Below are 25,483 nucleotides of genomic sequence, written 5' to 3' on the forward strand. Positions count from 1 at the left end.
TCTGGTAAAGCTCAAAGACATGTAGATCTTTGAGCAGCTGCTGACAAGCTCTGAAAAACTGGAGGGATTTATAAGCAGCCAGTGAATGGCAAAATATATAGCAAAACATATAGATAAATGACTATATAATAATCATTGTTCCTAATTTAGTCTCTCAACCTTGAAACGAGTGGAATGTGTTATTGTTTGTTATAGTACTAGCATTATTTATCACTTGTCAGATGGTAGGGCACAGAGATTCTATTGTGTTGCTGTATAAACGTGTAGTTAAAGAGCTACATTTGATATGAGCTACATTTGATACTAAAAATGCCATTTAAAGGAGCTTTGAAAAGTTCCAATAATTAACTGATTAATAAATCTTTATACAGTCTTAGAGCATCCATAAAGTAGTCAATAGGTTATTACTAAACAGAGCAACTTACAACTTCTTCCACAGATGTCCTTATACGCATTTATGGTATACCATATGCACATGTGAAACCTTCTGATAGTAAGTATTAACTGTTAAACCTCAGGAAAGAACTGCCTCTTTTCTTCATGGGTAATATTAAAGAACTTAAAGGCTGAGCATTTAGCCATGTAGGATTAGAAGACTCTCAGGAGAGCTCGGTAGGTGTATTTGTCCAGACCTTGAGACATGGTGAGTATCAGCAGCCGAAATTAGTGTTTATGAAGACAAATGTTGAATACCTCCTGAAAACAACCAAAGTAGCTTGCTTGCTGCTGAAAATTTTCATAGGCCTTCCAGTATTGCAGTCCCTGCTTTTTTGTCAATGTGTGGCATATTACAGTGATATTTCTGTCATACTGCTGGAATTTTGATATTTGGGAAACCTAATTTTGAATTTGCAGACCTTCATATTTCAGCAAAGTCAACTGTATACAGATTCTAATTTGCCAGAGTTAATGTTACTGTGATAGTTATGTATGTTTGCTTGTGGCAGTAACCTGACGTTACATCAGGGAATAGAAGCTTTTGCATACTGTCCACGTACACAATAGAAGAAAACCTCTTCTGAGAGGGAGCTTAGAGTCCAGTATCAAGAATAAGCACTGGTTATTTTCCATTGTTACTGTCCCTGACATTATACACATTACAAGAATGATTTGTAGATTTTTTGCTTTCTTTCCCTATGCTTATTTAGTAGAATTTTTATGTGTTTGCTTTAGCCCAAATCACTCTGTTTTCATTTTCAGAGGCTAATGGAATTACCAATGACTGTATTGATAATACTGGGGCTATTTTTATGCATTGAATCTCTTTAAGAGTCTGCTCTGCTTAATATTACAAGCATCATACAAAAGTACAGTAAAATGATATTAAGAAAATATGATGAGGTGAGATCTGTGCATATGTATCTTTTATTTAGGCCTTAGAGTTGTGTGCAGACACTGATATGACGCAATACCCATTAGATTTCAAATTATTTGTAGCAAGAGTGCTATCTCAGTAATAAAATAAGCTTGAGATAAGTGATACTGTGTCATCTACTTTAGTGGTTTTCCTATATTTTTATTTATCTGGTTTTGCTGTTACAAAACCTATTAGAAGCTGAGAAACACAAACAGCATATAGTATATGTGACCTAATGCACTGATTGTATTTCCACCTTTTAATAATCATGTTTAATTGTGTTGTTCACTACTGCTGTCAGTATGGTTTGATTCCTTTTGCCACTTACATTCTTCCTATTTGCCTTTTGGTTTGGTTCATTATATTATTACGCAATAATGTGAGTAGCGCTACTGCAAAGGTGAACTACCACAACAGCTAATAGCGTGTGATGTATCCGAGATCTGGTAGTGTTGCACTGCAGAGACAGTTGCTAAAGTTGCGTGATTTTTTTTTTTTTTTTTATTATTAACCTTTGTGTGTCTATGCCTTATAACTGGTGATAATACTATGCTGAGGCTTCATTATGTTTTTGTGAGAGATTAGCTTTTTTCCTATGTTTCACTAGTTCTCTCTGCTGAGATAGAACATTGCATCTTCACCCAAAGAAGTTGACATATACTCACTGTAAGCAGTAAACAGCAGAGTAATGGAGAGAAGAACTTGATGTGCTTGTCTTTTTAATGTTTAACTGCAATGTTTAAATATAGTATGTAGTGATTTTAATTGCCTGCTGATAACTAAGCCATCTATATCCCTACTAATCTGAAAGGGAGAAGGAACCGTTAATATAACCCTCCCGTATAGTAGTTTGACTGCTAATAGAGTCTTCTTTCCTATATTCTTCTATTTCATTAAGAGTGGTATCTTAGAGCACTGAAAAGCGTGGAGTTAATAAGGGATGTAATACGACTGTTCTCTAGGCCTGAGGCTCCTTGACCACCACTCTTCTGCTGCAAGGAGGGTCATACAGTGCTTTACAAGGTCTTTCATTTTGAAAGTTTGTAGTGGTTTAAAAAATATTCTGCATGCTTAAAATAGGATCGATTGTTCAGTGTTGTTGTTTCTTGGACTAGTAGAATATTTTTGATAGAGTAATTGCCAGAAGGAAGGTGATGATGCAGTCTCACCCCTCTGCACAGCACAGTCCAAAGAAGCTTGCTCACAAGCCTATGCATCAAACCCATAGCTTCTGTTTGTGCATTACCATTGCTTTCTGGATGTTATCCTGTCTTGCTAAAAAGGCTTTAAATACTACAGAATTTACTGTGCACACAACGTAGCTGCTGCAAGATTATTTTCTTTGATAGTTATGTGTCTGCATTTACCTATAAATCTGCATTTGACTAGTTTCAGCTTCCAATAAATCCTTGGATTTTCTGATACCTTTTCTTTTAGATCAAAGACTCTACAATTAGATGCTTCTCCATGTACGTGCTTGCAGGCTGGGGCAAAATAATTTCTTGGCTGCTTCCTGGTTAAACCAAATAAGCTGAGCTTCTTAACCCTGTGACGAAATATGTTTTTCTAGCCCTTGGATCACTTGCCATAACCTTTTTCTGAACCTCATCCCATTTTTAGTCATCTTTTGGAGTTAACTAGAAACAGGATTGTAGTAAGTGTCTTGCTGATGCTGTGAACAAGAATAACCACATCTTCCAGCTCCTACTTGATTGTGCTTCCATATATGGATGCTAAGGGTTGCTTCACCTCTTAACTGCATTGTTGTTCAGGAAGCTCATGTTCATGAAGCTATCTTTTATAATACTGTTGCACTCCAGGGTATAACCTCCCATCTTTCTAGTGTGGTATGTATTCTTGCCCCTGAATGACTGATTCTATATTCTGTTGTATTAAAACAAGCTTTGTTCTTATGAGCCCAGTTAACTAAAGGATACAGAGCAGCATGCATCACTGACCAGTTTCCATTGCTAACCACTCCTTAGAATCAGTCTCATTTTTATTAAGAGTGCGTCTACTGTTATATTCTTTGTCCCAGCAAAATTTTTGATCAGTCCATGGATCTAGCCCAAAAATAACTACCTGAATCATAATAAGGGCACTTCCTTTCAGTTAGGGGGTCAGCATCTTTAAGAGCAGGGGATGTTTTTAATTAGTATTTGTTTTGCTCAGATCAGTAACAAGAAAATCAAAGGTAAACATAGAGTAGGGATATAAAATAGTAAAAGACAAAGACAAATTCCCTTGATTATGAATCTTGATCTTCCTTTCCTAGCCTAAGTTTGTACCTGGGAAATTTAGTTGAATGCTTGTCCTGTGAGGTCAAATTGTAGCTGCAGCCATGAGCAGACTTCGCTATAGCAGTGGATACAGTTGGGCTATATATTGGTGACTTCCCTTCCTGCCCTCCTGGAAAAAACCTCTGATGTTTGTTAGTGCAGAATGGGACTACCATTTTAGCACATTACTGTAGATATGTACCAGAGTCTTGGCTGCAGATTTCTAATTATTGCAAGTGAAGGATCTCTTACTCAGCTGCAAAGTCTTCTGTAACGTCATCTATGCAGTTGCTGTTCTCTCTTTCTGAAGCTGTTTGGATTCCCCAGGAGCCTGCAAGTCACATCCACAAAACTGGTTTTACGATTTTCAACGTTCAGCTGTTAATGTTGTACGCATATATGTACATACATGTGCATCCAGTGGATTAATTGCTAGCCATATTGAGCTAATTCAAAATGAAAACATTTAAAGCAGAGAAGTAAATTTACATTAGTAAATCAGAAATAAATTCAATCATCTTGGCAGTTAAAAAAATATAACGGGCATCGTGAAGGATGGTGTTAAAAGCCATGCTAGCAGCAAGTGGTAGGTTGTGTAATTGCCGAACCTGTCTTCTAACCTCTGTTTGACCTAATTCTGCTGAATTCCAGTGGTCTGTGCAAGTACATATTCTCTAGGTATAAGAATAGTAGCAGGAGTTACACTACCTAGAACAAGAATGTACAAGGGCTATCAGCTGTCTTGCCTAGGGGGATGAGATGATTGCCAGCTGAGGTTAAAAAAGGGCATTTCCTTCGTGTGAAGCGTTACATAATTGCCCGCGTGTATTAAGTGTGTTGGGGTTTTTGTCTGAAATGTGTTATATAAGCCAGTGCTATAAGAAGATGCCAGACTAAGAAAAGAGCCTGGCATATGTATTAAGGCAATTCGGTTTTATTCTGTTTTTAATGTCCAAAATAAAATGAGATTCATTTTATGTTTCACCTTGTTAGCTTTGCATTGCATTGCTTTTAACACTGTCCTGCCAGCTTTGTGACGCAAATTTGACTGCAGCTGAGAAAGATTGTTAATCCCCTCATCTCCGTGTGGGGAATCAAAGTTGAGCCAAATGAAATGTTTTGTGCTACAGTGTTTTCTTTTATTGCTGCACATACAAGGCAAGTAAAAATGCTGGCTGCCAGGATCTCGCTAGAGTGATACTGATTCTCCACATTTATGAGATGCCAATAAAATAGAAATTATTCTTTTTCATCTTGCAGCTTACTCTTCACCAAAGTAAAACTGGAATGGATACATAAAGGACCTGAAGAGGCTCTGGTGACATGCAGACATATGTTGCAGATGTGGCAGATGGTATATAATGTTTTACAGCACAGGTAGGATTTTTCCACTGTCTAACAAGTTCAGATTTCATAATGGAGATGCAGTTATTTTCTTTAATTGTCTAGATACTTAAGTTATTTTGCAGAAAGGGTAATAAACAGTACTGTTTAAAAAGAAACATAAGTAATATTTCTAGCTGTGATTAAAAACAAGCGCAAGATTTTAATAGCCATGATTTAAAAAAAAAAAAAAAAAAACAAAAAAACAAAAAAACCGCAACAAAACCAAACCTCAATATTTTAAGATGGAAGAAGGAGTTTGAACCAAGGGTTTCTGATTTGAATGTCTAAATATCTCTATCCTTATTCAGATGTCCAGAATGGAGGGCAGATTCCGCCCCCCACCCCCCCCCAAAGTGCTGAGCATCCATGAGTTATTGCTCAGAGTCTGCAGTAGTTGGCACCCAGGAATGTGAGGGGGTGACACAGTCCTGAACTGAGTAAGCCAAGGAAAGGCACACGGCTAAGACTCTATCATATGCTGTGGTTGCATGCCAGTAGCATAGCCTGGTCCTAACAGGGCAAGGAAAGGACTGAAGGATGTAGCATCTTTCTCCCTTCCCTTGTCCTAATAAATCTGCATTTAAACAGTGCTAGGTTCCCTGTTTGTTCCCTCCCTCTCATCTCCTTCCCCTCTAAAATGAGAAGTTCAGAAAGTATGAAAGGTACCAGGTTGGGTTTTCTTCCTTTCCAGACCCTTTGGATATTGTCCTAGTTATGATACCACTGTACAGCTGTCTTGGGAATGTTATCCCAAGACTGTACTTATCTCTCACCTGTAATGTCCATAGAGGTTGTGTCTGAAGGGAAGGACAGCATGCTTGATGGCAACAGTCACGACAGCAAACTGATGAAGCTTGTATTGTTCCCCAATTTCTGTATGCATTTACATAAACTTTATAAACACCAGAAGTGTATGTACAGAATGCTGCATGTCTGTATACAAATTGTCCTTGAGGGATTATTAGTAATTCCTTGTTGCTTTAGCTAATGAGCAGCAGACCAAACACAAAAATCAAGATATTTACATAGCAGCAGAGAAATGGTTTCTTACAGGCTGGAATCATTGATTTCCTTAGGCCTTAGTCTCTTTAGCTAAAGATTCAGTCATGTACCTCTCACATGAATAATCTTTATACGCGTGAGTAGTCCTCATGAAGCTGATCAAATTCACACTGAACAATTATGACTAAGATTTACTCTTGCTAGGGGGGGCTGCAACTCTGAGACTGAAGAGAGTACATTGGAAAACAGACAAATGGATAGTTCGGCCATTTGGACTGCATTCAGATCCCAAGCTGTGCTTTGGCTGTTATACTTAAAAACCCAAGATGTGATAGCTTTAGAGACTTCTTATAAGCTTTAGCCATAGAAGCCTAAACAAAATAAATGGCTTTGCTTTTGCTTTTAGGATCTCTTAAATGTGTATTTCACTGCTATTTCCAGTGGGACTTTTTGTCTTTCTCAAAAAATACATCATAAATCATTTTCTATTGGGAAGTACTGCTGGAAAGGTAACAAGAATGAACTTGGTACCTGCAGTTTTAGGCTGGATTTGATGATCCGGGAAGCCCCTTGTATTAAGCAAATGGCAGCAGTATCAGCTAACAAATATGTAAAATATTCCTGGTTGGCCTTGTAAAGGAACTTAAGGGGAATTCTTACCAATGAGACTTGGACACAGACATTTTTCTCTTGGAAAAGAGAAGCCTGTATTTACATAAAATTGAGAGTTGTTGCACCCTATACTCTTTACTAGTTCAATCGGCAGTTGATCGCCTACACCATTAAATTGCACTTTAGTTACATTTGGTTGCATTTGTCTGGCCTAAGTTTCCCAGCTTTGCAATCTTGCTATTACTCTGCTAGACTAGAGAGTCTTTCAGGGCCAATATTTTCTCCCCAGGCAGCTATTCACATGCCATGCTTGAGTCCCCTCTTGTCTTCTCTCTGATAAATTGGTGCCTCTGCAGTCTGTCTCACAATCAAGTGTTTCCTTCAGCAAACATGGGCAGTGGAGTGACAACATGTCCCACTGTCAGCCTTTCCAGGGCTGTATGTGGAAGGCAAATCATCTGGTTGCTGTCCCTTCCATGGTGCATGGAAAAGCTTTCTTGGCTGAAGGCCTTGTACTGCAGCTTTGAAGGAGTAGTTCATTTTCAGCCCTTCTCCAGGATAATAAAGCTGTTGGGAGTGGCTGTTTTGCACAATGCAGTCCACTTGGTTTTCAGGCTAGGATTTCAGTCTGTTTTCCCAGTTAAAAGGCCATGCTGTTGACTGTACTGAGGTGCATTTTGTTAACAGAAGGGATCTCATCAAGCCTTCTCTGGATGCTGCTCTCCTGTGGTCAGTTTTTACTGTGGCCAAACTTACGCCATCCACCAATCTCTTCACCTGTCCTTTGTGTAGGAGTATAGCATATAAGCCAGTGTTCAGCCTTGTGCCTGAACAGTGACTTCATGGTGATGGCTGCTGCATCAAAGCAGTGCTCACCTCATGGGAGTAATATTTTGAAGTGCAGCTGCCATGTTCCTGCATACGCAACGCACCAGTAAGACAGAAACATCCCTACGATTCCACCAGCAGCCCCTAGCCAGGGCACTTACACTTGGGTTAATCCTGGCTAGGCAAGGCTGAGCCCCAGGACAGAGAATTTAATTCTCCCTTGCATCTGTCACTACATGATAGTCTCAAGTGGGGTATCAGTGTAGAAACCTGTATGGAAGGCAGGGAGGCCCAGTCAAGGCCAGAGATTTGTGCAGACAGTCAAATGCACAAGAATTCAGGGTCCATTTAACAGAAACCCTAATATTTGATCCTGAACTCCAAGTAAAAGGTTAATTAGCTATTGTAAATATGATTATTACTATGATGAATGACAGTAAGTGGCTTTCAGTCCTAGATTGTTAGCTGGGAATGATGAGACTTGGTTTATCTTTTGCTATTGTTTTCTGTGATAATGGAACAATCATGTTTAAAACAAAATAGCAGTCCCAAGCTAATTCTTCTGCTAGATTAATGCAAATTCAAGGGAATCCTGTGCAATCCCTACCAAAGGACTGATCAGACTGGAAGATGGGGCATCTACAGCAATCATGACTCTGAGACAGCTTGTCTCCTGGGAGGAATATTGTCCAAAGGCTGAGCTGCAGGCTTGGAAGTGTGCCAGAAAAAGTAGCCAGGGCAGTCACTTTTCCTTTTGATATTTTGTCCCTTAATGGATGATGAGAGGAGATATCATCACCATCTGATGCTGGGGGGATGGCAGACTATGTGATGACAGGAAGGCTCCGGACATCTCTGTTAAGTGATTTTTCATTAGGTACATGTTTGGGGTTTTGGGTTTTGTTTTTTTTTTAGTTTCCCGTTGGAAGACCTCTCTTGTGAGGACAGAAGTCTAGTAGAAGAGAAGACCAGATGGTCCTCCTTTCATAAAGTGGTGCTATGTGGTAGCTTTTATTTTCCTCCTTTGTTTGAACAGAACAAAGAAAATAATCCCTTTGAAATTAAGAAATTGTCAGCCTGGGTGGAAGTTGGTAACTGGTCTGTTTCAAAAGGATCAGCACAGCAGATCTGTGAACAAATCTTTCTGCAGACAAGCCCAAGGGATGGTGGTTCTTCCTGGGCATGAGGCTGCTGGTTGGCCTCCTCTGGTCTGGCTTCTAGCTGCCAAAATGTTCCTCGTCCAGTGGTTTGCAGACTCCCAACAGCCAAATAAACTGATACTGGCATGTGCCTTGAGGGCCTTGCTGGGCGCTGTCTCTCTGAGCTTTCTGTCCATTGGCAGGGTGGGGGTGTTAACACATCAAGAAGCTGATTGCCTGCAACTGGAAAGCTTCAGTGTTCAGTTCCAGTGGCAGCTAGATGAGACTATTGCCTGCTTTCAGGGAACGTTGTCTCTCCGCTGAAAGGTGGCCAGGTAACACAGTTTTGTTTCTTTACAGTGGCTCTGAGAAAGGAAGTAGTGTGACAGAAACACCAGTGATCAAAAAGCATAATGGACTGCATCTCACACTCCCGGATGCTCATGATGCTGACTCTGGTGAGGAAACAAGATTCGTGCTTTCCTGTCGTAAATTCATGCTTTTGTGAGAGAGGAATGTTTTATTTTCTCCAGTGAGGGCAGGGGGGCTGTGCGTGCACGTGTTGCTGGGCTGGTGGTCAGGAGGTCCAGATCAGTCTCCAGGGCCATCTCTACTGCAGAATGTGTCACTGTGGTTTGTCTGTACCTTGGCTTCCCCATGCATAAAACAAAGAGATGAGTTCCTGCTTTCTTTTACAAAGCTCTCTGAGATGAGCATGAAAGGTATTAGATGGGAGTTCACTATACTTCTGCAAGAAATTTATAATTCAGTCCTTTTTTTTTCCTCCCCTCCCCCAGTTTAGTCCTTTTTAGATGTCCTGATCAAGCCAGCTATTATTGTGGTTTTGGAAAGCTGAGTGAGAGTGTCAATTCCTATTAGAGAGTGATTTGCTTTGGGATTTGTACATAAACCTTGTGATGCTTTATTATATGGTAAATACACATTCACAGTAACAGATATAGTCAGATGGAAATAACTGAGACATCAAAGCTAATCTTGGCAGGAAGGGGAAAGGCAGCTTTCAGAGTGCTGCTGACTTGTGATTTTATCATAAGTCTCGTGATATTTGGTGCTTCCTTTAAAACCTTAACTCTCAAAATCAGATGATTATGTGAGAAACTTGCCTTTTAACTTGGAAGTTTTTTTAGGGAAGCAACTTTCTACCCTTTCTATCCTTGTGGATGTAGAAGAAACACTTGCACAAAAATGAACCTTACAGACTCAGGAATTGGACAAGAATATAAAAGCTTGTTTAACTGTTAGCTTCTTTAAAAATGTCTCATGCTTTGGGGTTAGGGAATTAGGGTTTGTCTGAGTTTTAACCATGAACATTTGGAATTGGTAAAACTGAAGTCACATGCTCAGCATATGTGGCTGAGATGGAGGACAAGTTCTTATGTGTTAAGTATGTGACTTGTATTAAATTATGTGTGTTTAAAACCCATTTACACCCACCAATGGTTAAGAAGCATTGCAAGGTTAGGTCTTGAGCAAACATTCAAATATCAAAACATTATTCAGTGTGTCTGCTCTTCTGTTTGTAGTGTTAAACCCTTAGGGTCTATATTTATGACATTATAATCTTACTGATTCTATACACACATATTTATGTAATTTTTAATCTGTTTATTCCATTTCCCCTTTATTACCCTTTGCTGAGATGAGTCTCTGTATTTTGTCGTTTTTCTCATTGTTTATATGGAAGTGTTCTATAGTCTTTGGCTTAATTAACGAGAACAGGCCAAATTCAGCACAGATAGATGAAGAAGATACAGTAAATTAATATGTGCTGTTTGGCATATTAAAAATTATCTGGAAAAGGCAGTTGATATGACATGAAAGTTTCCTAGTGATACAAAATCATTTAGGATAGTCATCACTTGACAGTAATTGTGAAGATTTGTGAAATATATCCTATCATCCCTGATGCTGGGCAGTAAAATGGACTTTCAGTTTCAGTGAATATATGAAAATGGTTTGGAAAACCCTGTAGGTAGTTTGCAGAATCCATCAGCCACTAGGCATTACTAGGAAAGCAATAAAAACCAAAAAATACTATTTGTCACAGTACTTCTGATATCTATCCAATTCCTACTCTGCTGCTGAAACAGTGAGTGGCTTATGGTGCCTAGACAGTAGGGCTGAGCCTGGACTGATTCCTGCCCCTTCAGCTCTAGCTGGTGCTTAATGGTATGTGAAAGGAATTCTGGGTGTGGATCCCATGATCTTCTAGAGATCCCTTGCCTTGCTTTGTAATTGTCTGGAGAAAGGAGTGTGGCCAGGTTTGGGCTACATGCACTTCACAGCCATGGTTTGAGATTTTGAGACCAAATTGTCACCAGCAGAGCCTGTAATATTTTGATATGCTGGTGTGCCGCCATTCTAAGACCTCACTCCTGCCTCCTGCTTTCTCCTCTGCTGCAGACTTGCAACACCTCCTCCAGAGTCACAGCAAAGCTCAGGCATGTTTGGTCTCTATGTAGCGCCCTCCTCAAAAAGCACCTGGGTTGGGTACCTGTTCCAGCCTGCTCATAGCTCAGTTCTAGCACCCAGCATGCAGTGGAGCAGCTGTAGTTCAGAAAGTGCTGTATGCCATGGTACTGCCTGCCAGAAAGAGCAAATTAATGTAAAGTACAGACTTTAAACCAGCTTTTCACACATACATAAAGTGATTTGCACTGAATGCAGTTTGGTTTTAGCCAAGAAATTTATTCCTCCTCCACTTCGATAATCTAGGTTTCCATGCTAACGTGGTTGCACCCACAATGGATGTAAGGATGGGGCTCGTACTGAAATTACACCATCCACTTTAGCGCAGGACTGGCACTAGCTGATTTCAGCAAGGGTCTGTGGCTCGCTGCTCTGCAGACTCTAGGTGCTGCCATTCTCCATCTGCAGAAATGAGGCAACTGAGTCTGTTGTCCTGGTTGGGAGACTCTTTGAAGACAGTGGGAGGTGAGAGTGGAGAGTACAGCTCTAGCCCCTCTCACCCTTGTGCCTTCCCAGAGCTGCAGCTGTGGCTGGCTGCTTTGAAGGAGGGAGGAGGTCTGATTTTTTTCTGCATCATTCTGGAACAGGCTCTGGTTTTCCATCATGAAATCCCCTGGGAGAGTGCGGCAGTATCACTGTAATGCACAGGCACTCTGTGATCTCTGGGCTCATCACTGAAGGGAGGATTACTGCAGCCAGCTTTGACACTGGCTTCTCCCTCAGTTAGACCACAATGAGATTATTTGCTGTGCCAGAATTTCAGGTTTGCTGCCAGGAAGATTAATTCCTCTTTATTTTCTTCCTCTTCTCTTAACAGAAGCAGTGTTCCTAACTAAATTCACTCATACCAGTCAGCTGCCTTGCTGTTTCATTCTTTTTTCTGATTTAGTCTTATCTTATAATGCTCTTGCCTGAAGTGATTTAGGCTAGGGAATTATGTGTTTCTTATAAGCCTAGTAAATCTACTGAGGTACATTTCTATTTTGATAGCAGTTTTTTCATAGATGCAAAATATTAAACTTGGTCCTTCTTGGTCTTATATCAACCCTAGAACAGTGCTTTAAAATTTTTTAGATATATTTTGTATGGGTTATACACAGGGCTCATTGTGACAAAATCAATTTTGTTATTTTTATTATTTCTTTCCAAAATGTTTGGAGGGCTTTACTGTAAAATGTGAATTTTATATTCTGTGTAGTGGAGCTGTTAAAAAGAGAAAGAGACTGCACTAAAATAACAAATTGATGTGATGTCTTCTTATGCCAACATTTGCATGTATTTTGAGGCATGACATTAAAGTTCTGTGAGACAGGTTTTGTGTTTGTTTGGTTTTTTTAGCATAGAAAGATCTACATTTCTTTAGGAAGAGATATTTTATAATGAGACATTCAGAAACCTTTTTTTAATGTTTGAAGTTTTTCTGGCTCCCCCTGCTGTCACGACCCAGACTGGACAGACCAGGGAGTCGTGTTTAATTCGAAATTCCCTCGGGCTAAATTAAGGTGAAACGACACCAAACAAACAGTTAAAGATTTTTATTTATGACAGAAGCAAACTGAACTGGGGAGGTGTGGTAGTAGGTAGCAGGTTTTCTCACAACAGGAATTGGCATAAGACTACTTCTGTAGACTCTGTAACCCAGGGTCACCATATACATCAATTCAGGGAATAAAGAGATCCCTCCTGTTGAGTCACAAGGTTCAGAGCAGACCCCCTTGCTTTCCAGACTCCTCCTCAGAGAAGGGTCTAGGGGCGGCTGGATCGACTCTTAGTCTCAGACTTGGTCAACGGTTTATATCTTGAAACGGATGAGGTGTAGGGATTGTGGAAAAGGAAAAAGGAAAGAGAGAAGAAGACAGTGAGAGAAAAGGGAAAAGAGAAAGATTTCACCAGTCCTGGGTCCAGCGTTGGTTCAGTCAGCTGAGGGGTCCAGTTCCGGTGGGCTTGTGCGCCTGGGGCTTCAGTTTGTGTCCTTTTATCATCCTTGCCCCATCTTCGGGCAGGCACCCAAACTCCTGAGGTTAATGAGCAGTTTGTGAGCCTTTGGGCTTGGGGGTCGTTTGTGGAGTAACTTCTCCTTTCCTGCAGACATGGCCGTTGTTTGATCTTTGTATCAGAACAGGGAGCTGCGCACCCTCCAGCACGCCATACCCCTCCTGTTGCTGATGTCTGAGATGATGGGCTTTTCACCTTGGTTCCTCGCTGTGCAGGGTTTGTCTTTAAGCAGAACTTGCCCCACCACAATGTTTGAGACATTGACTCTTTCAGTCTCTCACACCTGCCAGGCAGAGGTCAGAGCGATACTGGTACAATACTTGCCTACGTCCTCACTCGGGGGAGAGCATGTGTTAGAGGTATACTCTTTTCCGGCTCCAGTAGCCTTCAGCCCACCCCCAGGGTGACCATATTGCCTGAGGTTCAGAGCTGTGACTGACCCCCTTTCAGTCCAGAAGGGCCAGGCTGGCAAAGACCTTCACTTACAGAGTTTATTTGGGTAGACAAGCTTTAAGGAGCATTCCTGTGAGTGGTCCAGCAGAGATGGGTAAGAACAGCAGTAGCAAATGTGCAGGTATGGGCTGGGATGGAGAGAGCCTTTTCATCTGGTGTGTGTTTGTCTAGAACAAGGACCATATCTGTGTCTGAGGCTGGGCAGGGATGGGAAGGGATTGGATGGTCTCTGCCTAGTGTGGTTTGCTTCCTTGTGTAGGCTGAAATGGAAAAGAAAATAAACATCAAAAGACTGCAATGCCAAAGGCTGTTTAATGCTGTAAATTGCTAAGTAACTTGGGTTCCCTTTTCATGGCTGTGCAAATTGAAGCCCACGGCACTGGGCAAGATCAGTCTCAAATTGCAGGCTTTCCCCTTCTGGCAACTACCCAGCTAATGAAGAGAAGAAGAGGAGCAGCTAACTGGAGTTCCTTTGAGTGCAACTAGCTCATAGTGATATTCCTGTAAAGCCTCCTTTGTGAGGGAAGGATGCTTTAGTAGATCCTAAGTGGCTGTTCAGCCTCACAGCAGCATGTGAACCTCTCCAAAATGCACAAAGGTGCCTTACAATGACATGGTCTCCTTGGGTTGACTTGGAAGGACAAGAGGATTTCCCTGAGCTCTGTGAGGATGTGAATAAAACGCCAGCCCATCTGCCCACCTAATACAATCAGACCAGCATTACATACTAGTGCTTGCAAGAAACACAGCTCCAGAAAGCCTCTCTGAAAGAGGGCGGTCTTGGCAGAGAAATGTAATATTGAAAGTTGCTTTCAAAGCATGCTAACATCATCAGGAGTGCTAATATAAGAATCTGGTTAGGCTGACTGCAAAATCCCCAAAGCCCATGTACTTTTTTCCAAGTTTGTCAATCTAGAAGGCAGGAGGTCTTCCCTAACTTCAAAGTGCTCCTAATAACATCACTAGCTGTTCACATGGCCATTTTCTTGTTGCCTCTGCACTGCAAAGAAGCTGTCTGTTGGATGGCTGGGTGTGAGTGCCTGGTAGTTTTCCGTGTGTTAAACAACTCTTAGAGTTTCAGTGAAATTTCTCCCAGATGGAGGTAGGGATGGAAGAGAGGAGTGTGAATGGGCCAGGCAGAGGGAGGAATCCCATGCAGTGAAACAGGCTGAAGATGGATCTGTTAAATAAACTGTTAAATATAATAAATTCTCCGTGCAAAGCAGAATGGCTTTTACCCTACCATTAAAGCCGTAATTGCTACATTACTGCACTGTCATCTCTTGGAACATTAGATCAGGAATGTCTTTGAAAATACATAGGAATTTAAGAAATGCATCTAGGAAGAGCACATTTGCATTTTCCAAGGGAGCCGTGGGAGGCGCTTGTGCTGCAGGGCTGTTTTGAAGTTCTCCTGCTTAAAATGAATGACATTAGTTAGTGGTGAGATAATGGGACAAATATTTCCCATAACAGTTTTAGGCTTCAAGTTGCACTTGCGACCTCTCCCTAACCACGACGCTCTCAGGGGCAGGCAGCACTGCCTCGGCTTAGGTAAAAGCTGTAGGCTGTATCCTGCCCCGCACCACAAAGGTGTCTTTGGGAAGGAACGTGGGCCAGAAATGTGCCTCCCCTTGCGCCTGGCTGAAGGCTGGCTCCCAGCTCAGTGTTCAGAGGAGCACCAGCCAGGGGACCATGCTGCTCTGCCTGTCGGCGCCCTGGCCCGGATGATGGTCTGCTGGTGAGGAGGTGTGGTTAAGCAACCCTCTCTTCAGCACACTCCAGCTGGAAAAGCATGCTATCCCTCTCAGAGAGATCACTTAATGCATATGCCCCATGACAGGTTTTTTGCCCTTCTGTCCCTTCCCTTGCGCAGAGCCATCCCAGCTTCTCTGAGTACCTGTTCCTAGGCTCTGCTGCTCCCACAGGGTGGCTGCAGTGAGAGAAAGCGTGATTTTAACTCCAGGATCTTGTGGTCTACAAGGTCAGCCTGTAAGGATAGATCAAAGGGTAATGCTAATCGGCGCAAGTGCTTCAGTCACAGCAGCTCTCCAGAGAAAGAGCTTATCAACCTTAAAGTCACATTAAACATACGTATATTAAAATATTTATTTCCCAAAGCTTTACAAAGCCAACTCTGAAATCTCATTTTGTAGCTTCTTATTTTGTTACCATCCTATTGGTACCCTTCTGAGAGGTCACCTCACCAGTATAATCCCACCAGCTGCACTGGAGAACATGGTATCTGCCCATGCATTCTTCTTTGGACTAGCTTTTGATGTCATGTTTTGTCCCAGAGACGTGGGCACCAAATACTTTATTCTTGCGTAAATGTTAAAGTGCATACTAAAGGTTAATATAGTCAAAGCACTGAGCTCTCTGCTCCCCAAGGTTAAATGAAAAACCACGCTGCCTCTAAACCAGTAGAACAATATTGATGTCACTTGAAATGTGTGTGCTGTGTGAACGGTGCCAAGCTACTCCAGTGCTGTACTAAGATTTTACATTATTGGGCCATATTTTGTAATTGTGTGGTGACAGTGTGCTTATAAAACAGGTTACTTACAAGTATTCGTAGGAAATATTTGATGGTAGAGCTCTGCTTTCCAAATGAGCGAAATACAGTTGCTTCTTTGATGAATGCTAAGCAGACCTTTATAAAATTACTCTTTCTTAATTCGCTTGTTAGAGCTGCAGCCCTTGGGTAATTTAATAGGGTTTTTTCAGTAAATTAACCTTTTATAAAACATGGTTCTCCAGTTGATCATGCCAGAACTCAGTGGCGTTCTTATTACAAAAAACTGATGCAGTGACTGGAGAATCAGACCTGCTGCCTTAATGAGTCAAAGAAATATCCCAAAGAAGTATAAAATGCATTATTGTTCTTGTTTGTTTGGTCCATAGGATCACAGCGAGCCTCTTCCCTTGCTGCATCAAGACTGGAACAGGCCATGTCCGAAATAACTATGCAGAGCAGTGCAATGAAGCAAGGACCTATGCAGCTGTGGACAGCTCTTGAACAAATTTGGCTACAAGCTGGTAAGTCCTGGACCACCTGGAGTTCCTTTTTCCCTCCAGTGGTGAAAGAGATGACATAAGTATTGATGGAGTAGTTGAAATTAGTAGCTGAAAATCGCCTTATTTCAGCAGAAAATCTACCTGTCTATCCCAGCCGGTTTTTTAAATACCACTTATATGAGTCAATATAACAAAAAAAATACTGGAGTAGTGCGATTTTTCAGCTCACCTCTATTTTTCCATAACACACAGCAAACTTCAGTCATCACTAAAATATGCTTTTAAAAGAAGAGAGTAGGTTGTTCTTCATTAATAAATGGTAGTTGGTAGGGACAATTATTTGCATTCTTTTCCTATGTGTTTCCCTGTATTAAGACTGGGCAAACCATGTATTAAATGTTATTTAGACTGGGAACTTTCCAATCTTTGCTGAGGTTTAACTGAAAATTATTTTAAAAAGCAAGTCCTCTACTCATTTTATCCCTGATTGTTTGAATCTCCCAAGGACTCGTAGGTTGCATGTCAGTTCAAGACACTCATGCAGAGATGCTACAGCAGAGCACATAAAGGGAAAAGAGAACAGTGAGAAGGAACTCTACCCAGAGGCAATCTCCAAACTTAGGAGAGGGTTTTATGTAGGCCATTTGGTGAGGAACAGAGTTGCCCAGCGCATTCCGCATTTTGCACTCCAACATTTCAGGACTGATAGAAAGAGTTCTGACCCTGCAATTTTGCTTTTAAGTGACACAGCTTGTCTTCCACAAGTGGGCCCACGGTTGTGCACCTGAAATTACATTTGAGTGCTGTGATTGCTTCTTAGATGTCTCTGCTACCATTTGCAACGAAAAAGCGGAGTCCACTGGAACCTTGCTGATAATTCGCTATTCTGTATGCAGGAGAGCCTTTCAAATTCTCATTTAGCTAATCTGTACAATTAACAATTCTCACATAAAACCTGGCAAACCTGGCAGTCTCACCTTACTTCTCAGCAAAGATTTTTATAGCTGTTTTTGTGGGCCATTTCCTACCAATTAGACTTCAGTTCTGGTACAAAATATGTGATATTCTTTTTGTTACAATTTGACTAACTATTAAAGAAGAAAAGAAGTTACCTTATGGAATGCATCATCCTTTAAGTTAATCACATGTGTTCGCTTAATGGTTTGTGTGTATGTAAATTTCAGTGATGTGCTGTGGGCTTCAAAATCGCTAGCAAGATTTTGCTTTATTCAGTTTTTGCTCCTGATCTAAGGCTGCAGAGGAGGCTGGTGGGGAGCAAAAAAACCCAGAGTTTATTGTGATGACAAGTCAGGTGTCTGTTGTCCATCATCCTGCAGATAGCTCTAGGCAGCTTACATTTTTGCTGCTGTGTGAAAAGACAAAAGCAATAAAGACCTAGTGCTTGCCGTGACCTAGCTGTGAATTGCTACGATTACTTTTCAGTGTAAATTGAGTGCCTTTCTCAAAGGTGTTAATTCTTTTAGATAGAATTTATTTTTGTAAGCTGTAACTTTTCTGTCCTATTATTTTTTAAATCTTCTTTTTTTCTTGCTTAGTTTTAACTGGACTTGAATCAGGATCGATATTCTGAAAATACATACTGTTACTGCTTTGTAATTTCATTACTGAAGTCAGTTATTGTTATGGATGCAGCTTAATGAGCTCTTAGTGAGGTACTGCCCATTGTCTTCTCACAGTAGTGTGGAAGTCACTGCATTCTGGTATCCTGAGGAATGAGGAGAGGTGCGGGTATTTTGGGGTAGTCTTTACTCTCTGTGGAGAAGGGGACAGCACCTGAATAATTAGAGGACCTCTTTGAAGTAGGTCAGATCTTACACTGGGCTTAGTGAGTGGAATAGTCCAAAAGTGTATCACTGATCCTCTTTACTAGAATCTTTCTGTCATGGTTTAACCCCAGTCAGCAACTAAGCACCACGCAGCCATTCAGTCACTTCCCCCCAACCCAGTGGGATGGGGGAGAAAATCGGGAAAAGAAGTAAAACTCGTGGGTTGAGATAAGAACAGTTTAATAGAACAGAAAAGAAGAAACTAATAATGATAATGATAACACTAATAAAATGACAATAGTAATAATAAAAGGATTAGAATATACAAGTGATGCACAATGCAATTGTTCACCACCTGCCGATCGATGCCCAGCTAGTTCCCGAGCAGCGTTCCCCCTCTCCCCCCAGTTTCTATACTAGATGTGACATCACACAGTATAGAATACCCCACTGGCCACTTTGGGTCAGCTGCCCTGGCTGTGTCCCCTCCCAACTTCTTGTGTCCCTCCAGCTTTCTCGCTGGCAGGGCATCAGATGCTGAAAAACCCTTGACTTTAGACTAAACATTACTTAGCAACAACTGAAAACACCAGCGTTATCAACATTCTTCTCATACCTAACTCAAAAACATAGCACTGTACCAGCTACTAGGAAGACAATTAACTCTATCCCAGCTGAAACCAGGACACTTTCCCATCTGGAAGGAGGGAAAAGGAGGAACAGGTATAGTCATAAGAAGTTGATAACTTCCAAAATAGAGATATTTCATAAACAACAAATTAAACAGAAACATGTAGTTAAAAACAGTTGAGGTAGTCACATGCTTTTGCGTTACAACTCACCCCAAAATTAACAGCTGTGGAAAGCCACAGGTGATTAGTGTAACATTCTGACACGTGCGTCCCAAGTCCCTTCACATTCATGAAAGAGCTGCGCCAGTATGCTGTAGATTTCTATCAGGTTTAGGTTGGACTTGTCCTTTTTCAGTCAATGACTCATCTTGTGACTCTAGGCAAGTTGCCTAACTTTTTCATACCTCAGTGTCCTATCTCTAAAGAGAAAAAATGTTAATCTGCCTTTGGGAAATGACTCGTGTATTGTTGGTTTTGTTGTCATTAACACTTTAACCTTTTTAACATGAATCACAGATCTCTAGATAAAATTATTATAATGTCCTAACCTCATACTACAGTAAAGTTATAACAATGCATCTGTCCTTTTCAGGCACTAACCGGACGCATTTGGCTATGTCTCTCTGTGTGGGTAATAGATTTAGAGTGCCAGGCTGCAATTGTGTCTGGGTTCCATTAGAGCCGTTACAGTTCCCATGCCTCTTCACATCCCAAGGCATGAAAAGTAATGGTACCAACTGACTGATCCGTTAAAGCTTTCTGCACTTAGATTGGAAAGAGGTGTACAAAACCAGCTATCCCACAGCTATGTGAGGCTGTTCTTTCATCCCTCCAGCAGCCAGGCCAGGCCAGGCCACAAAGCCAGCACATACACTTGCAAAAGGGACCGTTAGTGGGTGGTAGCTATCAGATGGTGCTTACATAGTGGAATGCTTACTGTATAATAGTCCACCTGCAGCTGCAGTAGGAGTTCCTGCCTTGTGCAGAAGCATTCTCAGTCCATCCAAGCTGGAGAGCCCTTGCGCTCCTAACTGGTCTTACAATTAGCACATGAGAATATGCGCATTCCTTTAACAGTGGCTGAATGCGAGGCTGTGAACCCTGTGCAAATAGTTAATCTCTTTTGTGCTGTGATAAAGATACTTATCTCACGCATAAGAGGGCATAGACTTAGTGGTTTTATCTGTAACTTTTCTGGGTTTATGACCAGCACAGTTATGTAGGGAAGACAATAAAGCAGCAGCTTTGGAAGTGCAGCTCCTAACTCCAAATGTGCTGCACTACAATGGATGCTGCACCTTGTCTTTCCCTGCAGCAATGCTTAGTTCACTTTGGCAAGCTAATTTTTTGTAGTTTCCTGTAAGCAACCAAAGAGCTGCTTGATGGATCTGTGGTCTCTAGGAAGAGTCCTCTTCTTCTTTTTCACACATCTAAATAAAACTGTGAATTCTCACCGTTAATCTTATGTCCAGCTGTCTCTTGTAGAACCAGCTGGGAGTACAGTCATCTGCAGCAGGGAACTTGGCACATTTCTTCAGTGGGCTTCCATATATTCCTGTTTTCCCTGCAGGTAGTCACAATTAGCTTTGGAAGAGTACGAGGTCTGCTGTCTCCAAAGTCTAGAGAGGTGGTGCACTCCCTGCAGCAGGCATGCTTTGAATACTAATAGCCATACTCTGTTTCCAAGTGCTCTGCAGCTGTGTTAACACGGCTTGTCTGGTCCCTTTTAACAATCCCCTCCCCCGCCCCCCCCCCCCTTGAAATGTAGTGGCTTCTTAGAAGGAGAGAGTCATCTCATTAGGCTTTAAAATTAATAAGCCTAAATATTATTCTTGGCCCCAAGTCTGAGAAACAGCTCATTTCAGAGAGTACTCAGGAAGGGTGTGTGCTGCGGTGGTGCAGCTCTAGGAGAGGTGGTCTTTATGTGATCCATATGCTAATTTCTCCTCTTTGTTGTTCTTTTCATGACTGAGAGCTTGAATTCAACTTTAAGAGCAGGAACTTTGGTGGCATTGGTAAAGCTTGTTAACTCCTTCTACCTTTTGTTGCAGGAAAAGCTGTAAGAGGAATCCTAGAGATTACTGGTGATAATACTGTTTGTGTTACCAGGAGAAATGCCTGACCTAGGAACTATTTCTACCCCTTATTTCCTTTTTAAAATCATGCCAGTACTTCTCCTTTCTATTTAGAAAATACAGTCATGCTGTTTGGCTAAGGAAAATGTACTTGAAATGGTTCAAATTTATGACCAAAATTTACCTTCATTCGAGATTTTTATAACATCACTTTTGACCCAGACAGCAAAGCATGTCAGTACTGAAAAGAAATAGTTTTAATAGTTTTAAGCTCTTTGGGTAACTGGAGTGATTTCTTATCTGAAGTATGTGTGATTATATTTCCAGGCAGTAATAACCTTATGCTCTATTTACGCAGAGCTTTTTAGAATGCTGCAAGCCAGTTTTAATAAGAGTTCTAATATTCCAGCTCCTGTTGCTATATTATTTTAAGCTTTACTTTTAACAACAATGTCCACTTTGTTTGTCTTTACTAGTACTTTATATCTGACAATTTAGCTTCTTGACTAACCCAGTACTTTACCAAATATGGCCACTAACAGCAAAGTAGGTCTGGTAATATGATCTAAGACTGGCTAAATGCCTGCTAAGCACAGTCTGCAAACCTCACCAGGTAGACCTAAGACTAATTTAAAGGACCATTTAAAGAAAAATTACTAGGATAACTATTCCATGTACTCACAGTGGGGCTGGAGTGGGCTACCTGCTGGCTCGGTAATGTGCTGAAGTTTACCCTAGGAAAAAAAAATATTATAATGAACATGCCATGAACAAGAAATGTAACGAGAGCCAGTGTAGCAGAGAGCAGTGAGCTAATGGAAAAACATCTGCTCCCTTGAGTTATGTACAGCAGGAACTTTTTTTCCTTGCCCCTTCACAAAACGGTTGTGATTTATTTATTTTATTCCGTATGGGCCAATTCCTGGGAAAAAGCTGTGTTAGAGGAGATGGGCTTTGTTCCACGAGAACAGGTCGTCGGGGCCAGTGGGCTGGAATCTTCAACCCCAGCTGGCCCGTGGCCGCACAGCCGCACTGCCGGCACCCTGGCAGCAGCCAAGGTCACAGCCGGGCCTGCCCCTCCTGCCCCTCAGTTCATCCAGCACAGCTTCTATTTGCACAGCTTGCACACGGGTATTTAAATGCTTTTACTTTCTGACACTTTTAGCAATCCTAAGCCCCCTCAAGTTACTAGCACTGATATTAAAGGTGTTTGGGAGACATCTTTACTGACATTGCCAGAATAGCTGGGATCAGATACAGTCCCGTGATGCAGCACTGGTTGTTGAAGCAATTCTAATATTCTTCTTTCTTTTTTTGTTTTGTTTTTTAAAAAGTGCTTTCAAATTTTAGAATTTCAAATTTAGAACTTCCCCATTCCCTGAGTTCTTCAGTTCCATAAGCACTGCTGATTTTTATGGCTCTTTACAGTGACACAAAGCAGTATGAAAAGCTGGAGCCTGGCAAGGGGGAGCAGGAGGGAGTCCTTTATTACACAGGTGTTACTGAGGAGAATAAAGGTGTACTGCAAAGATGGCTGCCCTGCAGTGTTTACTTACTAGGAGGGATTAGGAACACTTCACACTAGAGATAGAAATAGTAAAGTAAGCTGATTTTGTCCCCTTTGAAATGGTACTAGTGAAGTTAAGAAGCCAGGAGTGGTTCTGCTAAGCTTCCTGGTTTAGCAACTTCTGTCCTAGGCTTTTCTGGTGCAGGCTAAGGATCACCAAATTCCCCATTTCTCTTCATCTGGATGTCCTCAGGGGGATACCAGGTTTTGATCTACACTCTGCAGCTTGGTTTATTTTATTTTCTATCAACAATGAATTTTAAAAGTCAAAAGGAGTCTTGGCCTTATACCAGTATTGGGCATTTTGGATTGCCTCCCCCATTCTTGAGGCTTCTGGATATTTCTCATTGCTGGAGCAGGATGTGAAACTTCGTGGACTGATAATCCATTGGCATGGGCATTCTTCAAAGAGCACATGCCATTTCTTGAAATCTGGGACATGCAAACAAGCATGTGTGTGGTGAACACTCGCTTGAGAAGGAAACAGGCAGCAGCTAGCAATGCTCTTTGTTAAGCAGTCTGTAGATCCTTTGCCAAGAGATTGAGAAGAACCTGTTGCACTGCCAGTGGTACCAGAGAATGACAGAGGGTACCAAATACTAGCATCTCCTCAGCTGCTCAGTAAGTTTTGAGCAAGTGATAATGTGTACACAGTCATGAAGAAGGAAGCAGGGCATGTATTCATACCAGAGACAGAAGATACGAATTTATACTTGACTGGGCTGGAATATGAAGACTTAGAAGTCATTTCTTTGACTATAGCCAGTAATACATGTTTTGAGAGAGGGTACAAGAAAACCCAAAATGTGCCCTTCCAACAGAAGCATTTTTATGTCACCTGTATCAGTGGTGGTCTTACTGCCTAAAGATGGTGGCTTGCTTCTCCCAGCTGGGAAAGAGCTTTTTCCTCACTAGTGAGCAGGGCCCCACTTCACATAAAGTAACCAGCTGTATTGTAGTATTTCAAGTAATGTTTTGACTGTGCCATTTAGTGTAGAAGGTGGCTTGTGGTAGTTCTGTGTGTTCCAGAAGCTTTCACTCTAATGCTGCATTTGTAAATAAAGCAGCTTAGTGGCCATTTCAGCCCCTCTGAGACCCGAAGCCTGGAAATTTAAAGAGGGTCCCTGGACTCCAGTTAACTACCAGTTTGCATGCAAGGACAGCTTTTGAGGATGTAAATCTGTTGCCTCATTCAGAAGAGCAAGTGGCTGAGCTCAGGTGGATGGGAACACATGGCAGTTTCTATTCTTCATTTCTTTATCAAAGGCTTGCATCAAAATGAAATTATTGCAGTCAGGATATGGCTTGAGGAACCTTCCATCTAATCTGCCCGCGAATTGTCAAGCTACTGTGTGCAGGGTGGTGTCATAACATGGAACAATGACTAAATGTCACCTGCCAGAAAGGAAGGGGGGGACAACGCAATGACATGCTTTGTCACAGTAATAGCTCTGTATTCACTGCTGAAGGCTGAGCTGTCTCAGAGGAGTGGGTCTTTCCAGCTGGCTAAGGGCTGCTGAAGTAACAAGCATTAATAGCTCCTGAAGGCAGATGATGTGGATCAGAAATCACCTCCCTACACATCCTCACAGGTACTCTCACCTTCTTAAAGTGTGAAGGGCTGTTCTCCACTGTACCATCCTGCTGGGCATCTGGCTGCATTGTGCTGGCCATGTCCCTATGCAGTAGCATTGTTGGGGTGGACAAGAGTAGACAAGTGCTTTAGAGCTGGCGGGCACACACAGCTGAGTAATGTGGAACAGTCTACTTGTGGGAATTAAGTGCTTTGTCTTGGGTGACACCAAATGTGATTTGCAAGGAATGAAGTTTTAACTCTTGGGTTGTTCACATTGCAGAAATACATTTCAAATCTGTTTGATTTTTTGGCTAGAATTACAGTTGTTGCTGCTTCTGTGGTGACAAGCACAATCACTCTTGACACTGCTTTGAGACACTTAGGAAATGGGGAACAGAGTTAGTGTTCAAGGTGATGGCAAGCAACTCTGTTCCTCAGGCTAGCACTGTGATGCAGACATGGCTAGATTACACTGTTGTTACCCCTCTGATGGACTCCCTAACAGAGCTCTGTCAAATTATTTATCTTGGAGACAAAAAAGGAGCCTGACTGTAGGAGGCCTGGCTTTGTCAGTGTTCTGGGAAGTGCTCTTGGTCTGTGCGTTTTTTACTGGTCTTTGGAGAGCAAGCAGATGATATGCTTCTCAAAATTCTCACTTGATTAAGGATCTTCACTGTAGATGAGCTTATTATATGCTAGCAGAAACAGCTGGGAGAACTAGGAGCTCATGTCAGGACCTAATGATAATCTGAGTGGAGATGTGTGCTGCTCTCAGAGACTGGACCCAGCATTAAGACTGGTGTATCAGTGGAAGTCTAGTTGCAAGTCAAGACAAAGGAGGCCATGGCCACAAGAGGAGACAACAGGTATTTTGAAGAACAGCAGAGTACGCTGGACACTACTGCAAGAGAGCACAGATGGGAAGCATAAGGTGGATATGAGAAAGAAATGAATCATGCTAGGCTGGACCTTGGAGTCCGTTGGATAGCTGCTCGTTGTCTCAGGGGGTGCAGGCTCAAGCTTCAATTAGTGAATGAAAGGAAACAGTGCACAATTCATCCTGTCTTTGCCCATCCATGCAGTGCACTGTCTCAGCCTGTACCTACAGGTAACAATGTGGAAATATTTCCTAATAATCGTTCACGCTCAGTTTCTAGCATTACTCCAGAGAGGCTAATGGAGGAGGTGGTATATCCAGGATGATCATCTCTCTTTGCTCAGTAGCATTCGGAGAGCTTTTGGTAGTACTTAGTTCAAAACAGAATGTAAATTTGTTTAAGTTTTTAT

General features: G+C 41.7%; 1 protein-coding gene across 5 annotated transcripts in view; it reads left to right on the top strand.

Moving 5' to 3' along the window:
• The window catches only part of TTC7A (tetratricopeptide repeat domain 7A), a 183,307-nt gene that overhangs the window by 116,169 nt on the left and 41,655 nt on the right, over positions 1-25,483 (top strand). For all 5 annotated transcript variants that reach the window (XM_069800322.1, XM_069800326.1, XM_069800323.1 and 2 more), the window contains 3 exons: positions 4,897-5,013; positions 8,964-9,061; positions 16,446-16,580. In XM_069800322.1, coding sequence (XP_069656423.1) covers positions 4,897-5,013; positions 8,964-9,061; positions 16,446-16,580 — 350 coding nt within the window. The remainder of the gene's footprint in view (positions 1-4,896; positions 5,014-8,963; positions 9,062-16,445; positions 16,581-25,483) is intronic.

The sequence above is a fragment of the Haliaeetus albicilla genome, chromosome 13, assembly GCF_947461875.1.
Source record: "Haliaeetus albicilla chromosome 13, bHalAlb1.1, whole genome shotgun sequence".
NCBI lineage: Eukaryota > Metazoa > Chordata > Aves > Accipitriformes > Accipitridae > Haliaeetus > Haliaeetus albicilla.